Source organism: Pongo pygmaeus, chromosome 14, assembly GCF_028885625.2.
Source record: "Pongo pygmaeus isolate AG05252 chromosome 14, NHGRI_mPonPyg2-v2.0_pri, whole genome shotgun sequence".
In the NCBI taxonomy this organism is placed as follows: Eukaryota; Metazoa; Chordata; class Mammalia; order Primates; family Hominidae; genus Pongo; species Pongo pygmaeus.
The window spans coordinates 36,509,845-36,523,884 of record NC_072387.2 but is presented as its reverse complement, the minus strand read 5'-3'; the positions used below and the strand labels follow the sequence as shown (position 1 = coordinate 36,523,884).

The 14,040-nt window shown below is 44.7% G+C and overlaps 1 protein-coding gene across 2 annotated transcripts in view; it reads left to right on the top strand.

The window, feature by feature from the left end:
- Positions 1-14,040, top strand: part of FLT3 (fms related receptor tyrosine kinase 3) — a 97,008-nt gene that overhangs the window by 70,676 nt on the left and 12,292 nt on the right. For both annotated transcript variants that reach the window (XM_054446513.2, XM_054446514.2), the window contains 6 exons: positions 1,267-1,377; positions 2,310-2,463; positions 4,591-4,673; positions 6,064-6,191; positions 10,965-11,087; positions 13,836-13,947. In XM_054446513.2, the coding sequence (XP_054302488.1) occupies positions 1,267-1,377; positions 2,310-2,463; positions 4,591-4,673; positions 6,064-6,191; positions 10,965-11,087; positions 13,836-13,947 (711 nt within the window). The remainder of the gene's footprint in view (positions 1-1,266; positions 1,378-2,309; positions 2,464-4,590; positions 4,674-6,063; positions 6,192-10,964; positions 11,088-13,835; positions 13,948-14,040) is intronic.

Below are 14,040 nucleotides of genomic sequence, written 5' to 3'. Positions count from 1 at the left end.
TATTTTGTTTGTTTGTTTTGAGGGCCAGCTGTAAGGATTTTTATTTTGGTAGGTAGAGGAAAATCCTGTTGAAAGGTGCATTACCAGATTCAATGTTTATACTATAGTCTTTGTTTTGTTTTGTTTTGTTTTTTTTGAGACAGAGTCTCGCTCTGTCACCCAGGCTGGAGTTGTGCAGGGGCTCGATCTCGGCTCACTGCAACCTCCGCCTCCCCAGTTCAAGGGATTCTTTTGCCTCATCCTCCTGAGTAGCTGGAATTACAGGTGCGCACTGGCATGCCCGGCTAATTTTGTGTATGTTTAGTAGAGACAGGGTTTCACCATGTTGGCCAGGTTGGTCTTCAACTCCTGACCTTAAGTGATCCACCCGCCTTGGCCTCCCAAAGTCTTGGGATTACAGGTGTGAGCCACTGCGCCCGGCCCTATACTACAGTCTGAATTCTGCCTTAGGCTAGGCATGGTGGCTCATACCTGTATTCCCAGCACTTTGGGAGGCGGAGTTGGGAGGATTGCTTGAATCTAGGGGTTCAAGACCAGCCTGGGCAACATGGTGAGACCCCATCTCTACAAAAAATATAAAAATTAGCTGGGCATGATGGCCTGCGCTTGTAGTACCAGTAACTTGGAGGGCTGAGGTAGGAGGATCACTTGAGCCCAGGAGACAGAGGCTACAGTGAGCTGAGATCACGTCACTACACTCCAGCCTGGGTGACAGAGTGAGATACTGTGTCAAAAAAAAAAAAAAGAAAGAAAAAAAAAAAAAGAACGAACGAAAAGGAAAAAAAAGAAAAAGGAGAAATTCTGTCTTAAAACATAGGATATTGTTTGTTTGTTTATTTATTTATTTATTTTAAGATGGAGTTTCACTCTTGTTGCCCAGGCTGGAGTGCAATGGTGCAATCTCAGCTAATTGCAACCTCTGCCTCCCACATTCAAGCGATTCTCCTGCCTCAGCCTCCCAAGTAGCTGGGATTACAGGTGCCTGCCATCATGCCTGGCTAATTTTTGTATTTTTAGTAGAGACGAGGTTTCACCATATTGGCCAGGCCGATCTTGAACTCCTGACCTCAAGTGATCCACCCACCTTGGCCTCCCAAAGTGCTGGGATTACAGGCATGACCCACCATGCCTGGCTTCTCTCATAATTTTGAATTTAAATAAATAATGCAGGTTGACTTTGAGCTGAGAAAAATTTTAATTTATTTAATGACATAAAATTCATATTTTACTTGAGTTTTACGTTTTTAATGCTCCTTTCTTTGACAGAAAAAGCAGACAGCTCTGAAAGAGAGGCACTCATGTCAGAACTCAAGATGATGACCCAGCTGGGAAGCCACGAGAATATTGTGAATCTGCTGGGGGCGTGCACGCTGTCAGGTAACCCACTTCCACGAAAATCACCTCATCAAAAAGACTGTAGCCTGATGACAAAGAGGATGTTTGTTCTCTCTCTCTCTCTCTTTTTAATTCTTTGTCTTTTCTCAGTCACAGTGTGAACTCTCAAACCCAAGTGGAATTAGACACTGAGCACTCTATAAATCAGAGGGGTCAAAATAAAGAATGCCTCATTCATCTGCTTTCTCGGGATATATTGCATAATTCTCACCTGCTTAAAAACAACAACAACAACAACATTGCAAGTACATTTGGTGGTGTCTGTGCTTCTCCCCCAGCTTGGAAGCTGGTGCACAGGCATGGTGAGAGTGGTTACAGAGCCTGGCCACTGCCCCAGTTGGGCTGCCTTCAAATACGGCACAGCCCAGCTAAGATATCAGACTTTACTTTCCCAGAATTCTCTGGGGCATGCCCTCTGATCCTCTCTCTTCTGCCTAGAAATACCCAAATGATGTGCCCAAGGTTCATTCTTTCTGCAGCAGCAGGCCTGGGGCTGGTACTAAAAGAAAGGAAAAAGAGGAAAGTGAATCTGAGAGAGGACTGGGAATATATTTCTCCCTCCTCAAGCAAACGGCAAATCAGCATATAGTTACCAAGTGTTCGCCTATAATACACAGCTAGAACATTACTTTCAGTTGCCAACTGGAGAATCCAGGAGGCCAGTGGTATTGGTGGGGCCACACATACAAACAAGGGCTACAGAGAATGTCAAGAAGATGCTGCTTTCCAAAGGAATTTGAGCAAAAGCTGAAACTGAATTTAAAGTATAAGAAGAGATAGGCTCAGAAAAAGTTGTACTGTCCCCAAGTCAGCAGAGAACTGAGCCCTCCTAAGAGTATGTTGTCTGCTACATAGACTTCTGAAATAACAGTTTGCTTTGTGTATGCCTATAATTGAAACTGTAACTATTTCAGGACCAATTTACTTGATTTTTGAATACTGTTGCTATGGTGATCTTCTCAACTATCTAAGAAGTAAAAGAGAAAAATTTCACAGGACTTGGACAGAGATTTTCAAGGAACACAATTTCAGTTTTTACCCCACTTTCCAATCACATCCAAATTCCAGGTAAGAGGCTGGGTCAGGGTTTCATAATTACATATCATAGAACGTAGACAAAGTGTGCTGTTCAAACACACTTCGTTGACCAGTTTCCAAAGGCATCCTGAGGTCTGTGGGTCCTGCAACCTAGAGATTTCCTGAATCTTTGCTATAGTTTCCCTGTTGACATGGAACGAGTCCTGTCCCTTTCCTTCAGTACAGGTACTATAGCTGAGCTAGTCTCTCTCCACCCATGCCTGCATCACACCGTAGACGCCTATTTGGTTTGGGGAAAGGTGCATTATTCAGTCTTTCAGGACACCTGGTTGCCTCATAGGTGTTAGTAGAAAGAATGAAGACTTTTTCCAAAGTCCTTAACATATTAAAAGAGAACAGCTCAGGTCCTGGGACTATTGCTCAAAAGAACGCTGAACTCAAATTGGATTCTAAAATATTAGGATGGATCGATTGACACATGATGGGGACACAGTAAAGTAGCGGTAACTTTGTCTCTGCTCTGCGTTTATCCTCCGCATCTGTGGGGATCCTGAGAGATGCTTGGTCCTGCAGGGATTTATTGCTTTAGCGGGCATAAATGAGGGCTGTAGGAGTTTGTTGGGATCTCCTCCTCATCCTTGAACTTTCTTGCTAATTACTTGAGCATCATGGCTTTGTAGCACCTTTCTCTGAATGGATTCCCAGGCATTCTGATGGAGGCATTCCTTGAGCCTTGGAGCATTCTTTTTTTTTTTTTTTCCTGAGTTTCACTCTGTTGCCTAGGCTGGAGTGCAATGGTGTGATCTCAGCTCACTGCAACCTCCACATCCCAGGTTCAAGTGATTCTCTTGCCTCAGCCTCCTGAGTAGCTGAGATTACAGGCATGTGCCACCACGCCCAGCTAATTTTGTATTTTTAGTGGAGACAGGGTTTCACCATGTTGGTCAGGCTGGTGTCAAACTCCTGACCTCAGTTGATCCACCCACCTAGGCCCCGCAAAGTGCTGGAATTATAGGCATGAGCCACCACGCCTGGCCAAGCCTTGGCGCGTTCTTATTTCCCTCTCTGTATGGAAGTTCTCCCTTATTCTGAAGGGTATTTGTTTATTGGAGACTTTTTTCTTTACCAGGGGCTTTTTAGGGATACATTTGAGAGTCCCGGCTTTGTTTTCTTAGAATGTAAGTTTTAAGTGCAGGCCTCTGGCCTTCCAGGTCTGAGACACAGACCCAGTGTCTTAAAGCCACCAGGCCGCACGGAGATCCCCATGCGCGTCCGTGTGCAGCTGCCCTTAACCTGTGCATGCCTGTCACACCAGTCCTCCCCTTTACACTCATTTCCCAGCTCATCATCTAGAAATGAGAACTCTATAAAGCCACTCACATTCTGGAACAGAGGGGCTATCCTACTGAGTCCGATGTGTGTAACCAGCATCCACTGGTCAGCATTTAGCCCCTTTGATTCATTCCGTTCACTGGAATATTAACTACACTGAAATTATTCTTTTTGGAATATTTGTGAAAGCATGAAGCCATTTCCTAAAGATATGTATATTGTAAGTTGGGTTAAACTCATATATTGGAATAAATTGAATCACGATCTATTTATAATTCCTACAGAGCTCCTCAGGGAAGAATTTTTATATACCTTAAAAGAGATTTGTATTATTGCTATTTATTAATTTCACAGTAAAAGAAATGAGCTTTACAAAGGCAAACTGGAAAAAAGAAGGATGGTGAAACGCTTACGGGACTCTCGGGAAGATCTGTATTATGTGAGGGAAAGTGGGCTGAGTTCAGAAACCAAAGAATGAGATCGATGTGAGTCCTGGTTCCACTCGAATCATATTTATCTCACTGTGCCTAATTTCTCTTTTATAAAATGCCACCCATCTTGTAGGTTGTGGCAAGGATTGAGTGAGGTCCTTTTTGAACTGTAAGATTCTATATGGAAAACAGGGATTACTTTTATCTTAGACTGGCAAGCCCAGTTACACAGATGTTTTTAATGTACACAAAAAATGGACAAATGGATGGTGTGCTTTTAATTTAAAAGTCAGTTTATAACTGGAATCCATTTATTTGATGAATTATATTTTTAAAATAAAATGTCTGCTGAGAAGAATAATGTAAATAATGAAAAAACAAAATTTTTTAATAGCATGCCTGGTTCAAGAGAAGTTCAGATACACCCGGACTCGGATCAAATCTCAGGGCTTCATGGGAATTCATTTCACTCTGAAGGTAATATTTTATTCTAAGTAGTAGCACTTTAAAATGGAAATGAATGCAAAAGTTTTATGTTAGCTATTTTTTAAAAGTGTGTAAACACAAAAGCATTTTAAAATTTGCTAATTGTCAGATGATAGCTAAAAGCCAGTTTGTATACTGTAGATTTTATGTCAACATTCAACTAATAAACACTGAGGACTATTTTATTTGGTCAGATTATTCATTTAAAGTCATATATTAATTACAGCCATCTTATTACCTGATAAGTGGAAGAGATAATGAGTTCCGAAGTTACATAGAATTTGGATTAACTTCTGCTTACTTTGCTTTATGACTGGATGACTTTGGACCAGTTATGTGACCACCAGACTCACAATTTTCTTGTTTATAAAATAGGCCTAATACTACCTTCCTCACAGGACTGTTAGTAGGAGTAAATGAGGGGCTGGGCGTGGTGGCCCATGCCTGTAATCATGCCTTGGGAGGCCAAGGCAGGCAGGTCACCTGAGGTCAGGAGTTCAAGACCAGCCTGGCCAACGTGGAGAAACCTTGTCTCTACTAAAAATACAAAAATTAGCTGGGTATGGTGGTGCACGCCTGCAATCCCAGCTACTTGGGAGGCTGAGGCAGGAGGATTGCTTGAACCCAGCAGGCGGAGGTTGCAGTGAGCTGAGATTGTACCACTGCATTCCAACCTGGGCAACAGAGTGAGACTTCAACTCAAAAAAAAAGAAAAAAGAAAAAAAAAGGAAGGAGTAAATGGAAGAATATAAAATGCACAGTACAGTTTATAAAATGGGACAGATGGGCCGGGCACAGCGGCTCACGCCTGTAAATCCCACCACTTTGGGAGGCTGAGGTGGGTGGATCACGAGGTCAGGAGATCAAGACTATCCTGGCTAACACGGTGAAACCCTTCTCTACTAAAAATACAAAAAATTAGCGTGAGCCTGTAGTCCCAGCTACTCGGGAGGCTGAGGCAGGAGAATCCAGTTGCAGCATGCCAAGATTGTGCCACTGCACTCCAGCCTGGGCAACAGAGCAAGACTCCTTCTCAAAAAAAAAAAAAAAGGGATAGACAATTAATATTAATTCCTTTCCCACTGTGACAGCCCTACCTAGTGCAAAAGAGAAGTATCTAAAACTCCTGACTAATCAATCAGGAAGTCATCGGTCATCAAAGCAGTTCCAAAGTTTATCTCTAACCAAAACAAGTCTCCAGTGACCCTTCATAGGCAGCATAAACAGGTCAGCTCTAATGCTGCCGGGAAGATAATGCGATAGCTTCATGTGTACGTCTTAGCACCTCACCTAACTCTGGCTTGAATAACCTTCCCATAGAGATTTAATAAGGCAACTTCTTAGAGTTTTGGCAAAAGTGAAGACTGGCTCTGTTTTACAGATGAAATTGATTATGAAAACCAAAAAAGGCTGGAAGAAGAGGAAGACTTGAATGTGCTTACATTTGAAGATCTTCTTTGCTTTGCATATCAAGTTGCCAAAGGAATGGAATTTCTGGAATTTAAGTCGGTAAGCTCCTTTTAAAGAAAAAACAAACCAAAAAAAGATTTGAAAAGATGTGCTTATATATTTTTTCCTGTTTATTTTAACTTGTATCTCTTAAAGTCTGCCTTTTCTCCCCTGTTCGCTGTTGGAGTCACTTAGCATGTTACTTTGGCTCTTGGCTAATTGTAGTAGCATAAAGGCTTGGGATCCCTTGTGAGGTCATGGCTAGCACAGCCCTCCCAGGCTGCACAAAGTCTCCTGAAACTTCCAGGGCTGAAAGTCGAGATAGGAAGTCCTCAGAAATCCTTCCTCAAAACAAAGCGTAGCATTGTCAGTCCCTTTCTGAATGGCTGTTCAGGTTGTGCCCTGCATGTGGGCATTCACCCAGGGGATGAGTGGAGGCTGAAACTGAGCCAGCCACCCTGAGTGTCTTTGTCTAATTCTCACCCTACGTGCTGTGGGCTGGCAGCAGCCCTGCAGGCTCACTGCCTCCTCTGTTGCTAACCCCAGATCCATTCGTTGGTAAGGCCCTGGAGCCTGCCGTGAACCATGGTCTCTACCCCAATTTTGCATTCTTTTTGAACTGCCTTTCCACCAGCTGTTCTCTGTGATTTCAAACATCTCCTGCCTATAAGCAGATCAAAGCCCGCTGTCTGGCTACCTTCCTTCCTCATTTGCTTGCCTTTCATTACCTTCTCTTTATTTCCCAAAATTCTTCCCCCTCATTTTTCTTGCAGTCTTCTAATCTCCTCCTCCTCTTCTCCTCCACTTCCTTCCCCTTGCCTCTTCTCTCCTCTTTTCTCTCTGAATTTGGAAAGACTACTTTCAATTGTATTTTGTTTTTTCTTTTCTTTCTTTTTTTTTTTTTTTTTGGAGACAGAGTCTCGCTCTGTTGCCCAGGCTGGAGTGCAGTGGCGCGATCTCGGCTCACTACAACCTCTGCCTCCTGGGTTCAAGCAATTCTCATGCCTCAGCCTTCCGTGTAGCTGGGACTATGGGTGCATACCAGCATGCCTGGCTAATTTTTTGTATTTTAGTAGAGATGGGAATTCACCCTGTTGCCCAGGCTGGTCTTGAAATCCTGAGCTCAAGCAATCCACCTGCCTCAGCCTCCCAGAGTGCTGGGATTACAGGCATGAGCCACCGCACCCGGCGTTTTTTCTTTAAAAAATTACTGCCTCAGCCAGACGTTCATGGTGCGTGTCTGTAGTTCCAGCTACTTGGGAGGCCAAGGTGGGAGGATTGCTTGAGCCCAGAAGTTGGAAACTGCAGTGAGCTAGGATCACACCACTGCACTCCATCCTGGGTGACAGAGCAAGACTCTTTCTCTAACAAATAAAAAATAGGCAGCCGGGCACGGTAGCTCACGCCTGTAATCCCAACACTTTGGGAGGCCGAGGCGGGCGGATCACGAGGTCAGGAGATCGAGACCATCCTGGCTAACACGGTGAAACCCCGTCTCTATACAAAAAAAATTATCTGGGTGTGGTGGCGGGCGCCTGTAGTCCCAGCTACTTGGGAGGCTGAGGCAGGAGAATGGCATGAACCTGGGAGGCAGAGCTTGCAGTGAGCCGAGATGGTGCCACTGCACTCCAGCCTGGGCGAAAGAGTGAGACTCCGTCTCAAAAAAAAAAAAAAAAAAATTAAAAATAAATAAATAAATAGGCTGGGCACAGTGGTGTACGTCTGTAATCCCAGTGCTTTTGGAGGGAAGCCCAGGAGTTCCAGGCTGCAATGAGCTATGACTATACCACCGCCCTCCAGTCTGTCTATTCAAAATAATAATGAAATAAGCTTAAAAGCAATAATAATACAAGTTTTAAAAAATTACTGTCACAGTAATATTTCCCCACCTCTGAACTGCAAGGCACATTCTTCTTTTCATTTTCCCCACCTGCTGTTTGGATTCTTCTTTCTCACGCATCTTGCCCACCTGAGTCTTTCTCTATTTCGCTTATACAACTACAATCCTGCTTTCACAAGCGTTTTTTTTTTTTTTTTTGAGACAATGTCTTGCTCTGTTGCCCAGGCTGGAGTGCAGTGGTGCGATCTCAGCTCACGGCAACCTCTGCCTCCCAGGTTCAAGCGATCCTCCTGTCTTGGCCTCCCAAATAGCTGGGGTTACAGGTGCGCACCACCACACCTGGCTAATTTTTTGTATTTTTGTAGGGACAAGGTTTCGCTGTGTTGGCCAGACTGGTCTCGAACTCCTGACCTCAAGTGATTTGCCCACCTCAGCTTCCCAAAGTGCTGGGATTACAGGCGTGAGCCACTGTACCTGGCCCACGAACATCTTTATAGATGTGGGAGAGCACCTACTTAGATTGTCTGGCCTGGTTTGCTGCCCATAGTTAAGTAAATACTCAAACTACTCCCAACTGGCGGTCAAGGGGCACTGCTTCCTCTTCAACCCCAGGCTTGTAATAATATGAATTTTTGAAGAACATCCAGTTTCTTAGGCCTTCTATCCTTTTATCTTCACATCAGGCCTCGCCTTTGAATCATGCATGTCACTGTCCCCTTCTTGTCTCTCACCCCCTCCCTGATATTCCTCTGGGTTACCCCTCAGTTTCCTCTATAGGCCCTTGACTTCATCAAACATTTGTTGAGCCCCAGTTACCTGCCAAGTACTGTACTAGATGCTGGAGATACAGAGTCAGTTATGATATGACTCCTGGGCTCGAAGATCTTATGAATGATGGGGGAGACAGAGACAAGCAGACATGCAAGTCAAAGATGACACTGAGGCCGGGGGTGGGTGGCTCAGGCCTGTAGTCCCAGCACTTTGGGAGGTTGAGACCGTGGATTGCTTGAGGCCAAGAGTTCAAGACCAGCCTGGCCAACATGGCGAAACCCCATTTCTACTAAGAATAGAAAAATAGCCGGGCACGGTGGTGCATACCTATAATCCCAGCTACTTAGGAGGCTGAGGCATGAGAATCGCTTGAAATGGGAGGCAGAGGTTGCAGTGAGCATAGATTGCACCACTGCACTCCAGCCTGGGTGACAGAGTGAGACTGTCTCAAAAAATTAAAAAAAAAAAATTAAAAAAGTTTAAAAAAGACAACACTGTAGTGTGATAAGTGTTGTGATTGAAGTAAGTTCTGGGAACCCAGGGGAGGGATCTGCACAGCAGACCTGGTTGGGGGAGGGGGAGATGCAGTGGAAGAGGCTTTCTGAAGGAGCGCATGCTTCATGCTTGGACTGATGGAGATTTTTGAAGGAAAAGGAAAACCAGCAGGGAATGTGGGATAGGATAGGGAGCATGGAATCAGGAGGAGTTTTTTTTGGATAAAGTTAATGAGTTGGACATACTGAATGTGAGGTGCCTTGGGCAACCAAGTAGACCATGGTCTAGCAAGACACTTGGACACTTCTCCTGTCTGAAGCTCAAGAGAAATGTTTGGGTTGGAAATAGGGATGTGGGCAATGGTGGTTGCATCGCTAGGTTTGGATGAAATGGCTTGGGTGAGGGTGTGGGATGTGAGGATGCAGCCCTCAGGAGTGAGAGTAGGCTCATACACAAAGCCCCTGAGGGAGACAGGAGCCGGCAGAGCAGTGGGGAGAACCATGCACAGGCTTCCCAGAGGAAGGACCAGAAGCGGGAGGGGCTGGCCACCAGCAGCAGACACCACAGGGAGGTCCCGTCAGATCGAGACTGGGTGGGTGCCAAGCCAGTCAGTGCGGGCCTTGGCCAGAGCAGCTTGGGCAGACAGGCAGGAGAAGGAGGAGGCAGGTTGCAGACCTGGGGGTAAAGTGGGCAAAGTGCAGGTAGATGGCACTGAAAAAACTGGGTATGGAGGAGGGAGCTCTAGAGGGGCTGTGGCACAGGGCTGCTAGTGTTCATGGTGCTTCTTTTTATTTTTTAAAGATGAAAGAGTGTACATTGGACCTTTGCTACTAGTGCCCTGTTCCCCTTCAGATCTTCCTTTGTAAAGTTCATTTTCTTGTCAGACCCTTTTGATTAACATCACGACATCTCTCAGCTCAGGGACTCCTTCTAATTCCAGTTCAGTAAACCTCTCCAAACTCATTTTTAGCTTTTTGTTTTTCCGATTATTTCCCTCGATATTACTCCATTTATTCCTAAAGCTATTTTCCAATCAGAAAAGAGAGGCTGGCCAGGCGCAGTGGCTCACGCCTGCAATCCCAGCATTTTGGGAGGCCAAGGTGGGTGGATCACCTGAGGTCGGGAGTTCAAGACCAACCTGACCAACATGGCGAAGCCCCGTCTCTACTACAAACACAAAATTAGCTGGGCGTGGTGGCGCATGCCTATAATCCCAGCTACTCGGGAGGCTGAGGCAGGAGAATCGCTTGAACCCGGGACGCAGAGGTTGCAGTGAGCCGAGATCACGCCATTGCACTCCAGCCTGGGCAACAAGAGTGAAACTCCATCTCAAAAAAAAAAAAAAAGAAAAGAGATGCTATTTCTCACACCCACAATAAGAGTACTGGAGGACAGCTCTGAGACTCCCTCTGGAGACTCAGGGGAGGGCCCCTGTTGGGGAACCTCTCACTTTTGCTCAGAATCTGCAAAAGATCCGCTCCTCTTTGGCCTCTGGGGATGCTTCAGAAGCCGCACAAATAACTGCAGCCACCATAGCTGCAGAAATTAGGTCTCCTATGTTCCCTTTGTTTGTTACACATCATCATGGCTGCTCACGGCACGGCCCAGTAAAGATAAGAGGCCTTCCATCATCGGTACCTCCTACTGAACTTGAGTCTAGAAGAAAGATTGCACTCCAGGATAATATACATCACAGTAAATAACACTCTGGTGTCATTCTTGACAAGTGTGTTCACAGAGACCTGGCCGCCAGGAACGTGCTCGTCACCCACGGGAAAGTGGTGAAGATATGTGACTTTGGATTGGCTCGAGATATCATGAGTGATTCCAACTATGTTGTCAGGGGCAATGTGAGGCTGCTATTTCCTACTTATTTTTATACTGCTATTTTGTGTTGTGTCGTTATCATGGTAAACATCTGCACTCACTGTGGTGCATTTTTGATTTATGGTAACATCAAAAAACCCTCACAGCAGTCTGCTTACTTATGCTTAAAAGGTTTTTCTGCAGCTTCAGGGAATCTTCCATCTATAATAAAAGCTGAGCAAAATAGCATCACATCTGTCCTTGGGCTAGCTAGTCAGAGTAGATCAGTTAGGGGCCTTTGAGTGCAATCCTCACTTTAAAAAACCCAGAATCTCAATACTTGCACTTAGTTCAGTTATCCTAGCTATAAAGTGACTATTGAGTTATGTTTCCAATTATGTGAAAAGCTAATAGCCACAATAAAGCAGTTTAAAACATATATAACACATAAATACATACAAAATGTTAAAGCTAAATACTTAATATGAATTAATGAATATTTATCATCCTTTTACTGTTAACACAGGAAGACCTAAAACATGAGTGAATTGGCCAGGTGCAGTGGCTCACGCCTGTAATCCCAGCAGGCCGAGGAGGGCAGATCATGAGGTCAGGAGTTCGATACCAGCCTGACTAATATGGTGAAACTCCGTCTCTACTAAAAATACAAAAAATTAGCTGGGCGTGGTGGCGTGTGCCTGTAATCCCAACTATTCAGGAGGCTGAGGCAGGAGAATTGCTTGAATCCAGGAGGTGGAAGGTTGCAGTGAGCTGAGATCACGCCACTGCACTCCAGCCTGGGCAACAAGAGCGAAACTCTGTCTCAAAAAAAAAAAAAAAAAAAGTGTGAATTGACTTGGTGATAAAAAACTAAGGACAGATGTGTTTACAAAAAGAACTATTAGAAGTAATAGATGACAAAATTGTGTAGTTGAAAATGTGTGTTTTTAAAGAATTAAAACACCTGGCTGGGTGCTGGCGGCTCGTGCCTTTAATCCAAGGCACTTTGAGAGGCCAAGGTGGGAGAGTCGCTTGAGCCCGGGTTCAGGACCAGCCTATGGAACATGGTGAGACACTCAACTGTCTCTATAAAAAATAAAAAACTAGCTGGGTGTGGTGGCCCACGCCTGTGGTCTCAGCTACTTGGGAGGCTGAAGTGGGAGGATCACTTGAGCCCAGGAGGTCGAGACTGCAGTGAGCTGTGATCATGCCACTGCACTCCAGCCTGGGCAACAGAATGAGACCCTTTTTTTTGAGACCCTGTCTCAAAACAGAATTCCCTACTTGTGAAATAATAATAATAATATTAAATGCTGATATAGTGCTTACTATGTGCTAAGCATCTAAGTGCTTTATGCATATTAATTCATTTATTCCTCAGAGTACCCACTTGGAAACTGAGGCACAGAAAAGTAACTCGCCCATGGTTACACAGCATGTGGACTTGAACAGGAATAGTCTGAGCCCCGAGTCTGTGCTAACCACTATGTTGTAGTGTTTCCCATGAGGGTTACGCACTGACCTCATAGCGTTGATGTGGGAAAAAACCGATAAAACCAACATGAAAGCACCTTGTCCAGGGTGAACATCCACTAAATGTGAAAAGTGAAATTAAACTGTATTCCCACTAGAAACAAATAATCATCTTAGCTGATTTACGATCTACTCCTACTCATCATAGACTGCTCATATGTAGTCATTCAGTTTCTACCCCACCAGCTGGTTTTGTCTTATGTGGGAAAGTGAATTCCATTTGGAACCACAATTAGTTTCTTTAATTAATCAAATTAACCAGACTTGCCTGCATGAATCAATAGCTCATCAGTTTGCATACATTTAAAAGAGGGTTTACTTGGCTGATTAAGCATGTGCTGATTAAACATGTGCTGTGAAGGACTCCTCAACCCATGTAAAAGAAAATCAGTACAGCCGGGCGCGGTGGCTCACACCTGTAATCCCAGCACTTTGGGAGGCTGAGGAGGGTGGATCACGAGGTCAGGAGTTCAAGACCAGCTGGCCAACATGGTGAAATCCCGTCTCTACAAAAAATACAAAAATTAGCTGGGCATGGTGGTGCGTGCCTGTAATCCCAGCTACTCAGGAGGCTGAGTCAGGAGAATCGCTTAAACCAGGGAGTCTGAGGTTGCAGTGAGCTGAGATAGCGCCATTGCACTCCAGCCTGGGCAACAAGAGCGAAACTCCATCTCAAAAAGAAAAGAGAAAGAAAATCAGTACAAAGCTCTGCCGCAGTAACCTATGCATCTTGTGTCTTGATTCTAATCTGAGACTATACTAAGTCAAAACCCCCTTTCATGCTAGTGGAAATTATTAAAGCCACAGAAGCCAGACTGGTATCATTTCTGGGAGTAATGATGGGGGCTCCCCTCCCGACATTCTTGTGGATGACATTTCCACTAAAGGTCTTCCCAGAAATGCTTTAACAGAAGATCTCACTAATTCACTAGTACCCACTTACCCCTAGGCAACTGACTGGCTATTCCTTAATGGAAAGTACCTCTTTCCAGTGGAAAGATGGCAAGTTAAACTTACCCGTTCCAAGCACAAGCCTTTGTTCAAGAGGAGCTGTAAAGAAATATGCCTTGTGTTTTAGGCTAGTATTATTAGAATGTTAATTTGAAAGTGAAAACCTTTCACGTGAGGAATGTGATTTTCTCAATAAGGCATTAAGAGTGGTCTTAGGAAGATGATGCATTTCATCTTAATACAAAAGACAAGAAGTCATGTCTGTATGTGGAAAATTCACCATCTTATCTCCTCTGGGTTTTCCACAGGCCCGTCTGCCTGTAAAATGGATGGCCCCTGAAAGCCTGTTTGAAGGCATCTACACCATTAAGAGTGATGTCTGGTCATACGGAATATTACTATGGGAAATATTCTCACTTGGTAAGTTGGGCAGCTGCTGGCCTCCCTTGGCTCTGGGCTTTGCATGCTCTGCTCTCTCAGTGCCCCCCGCCCCTCCCCACAACACTGATGGGT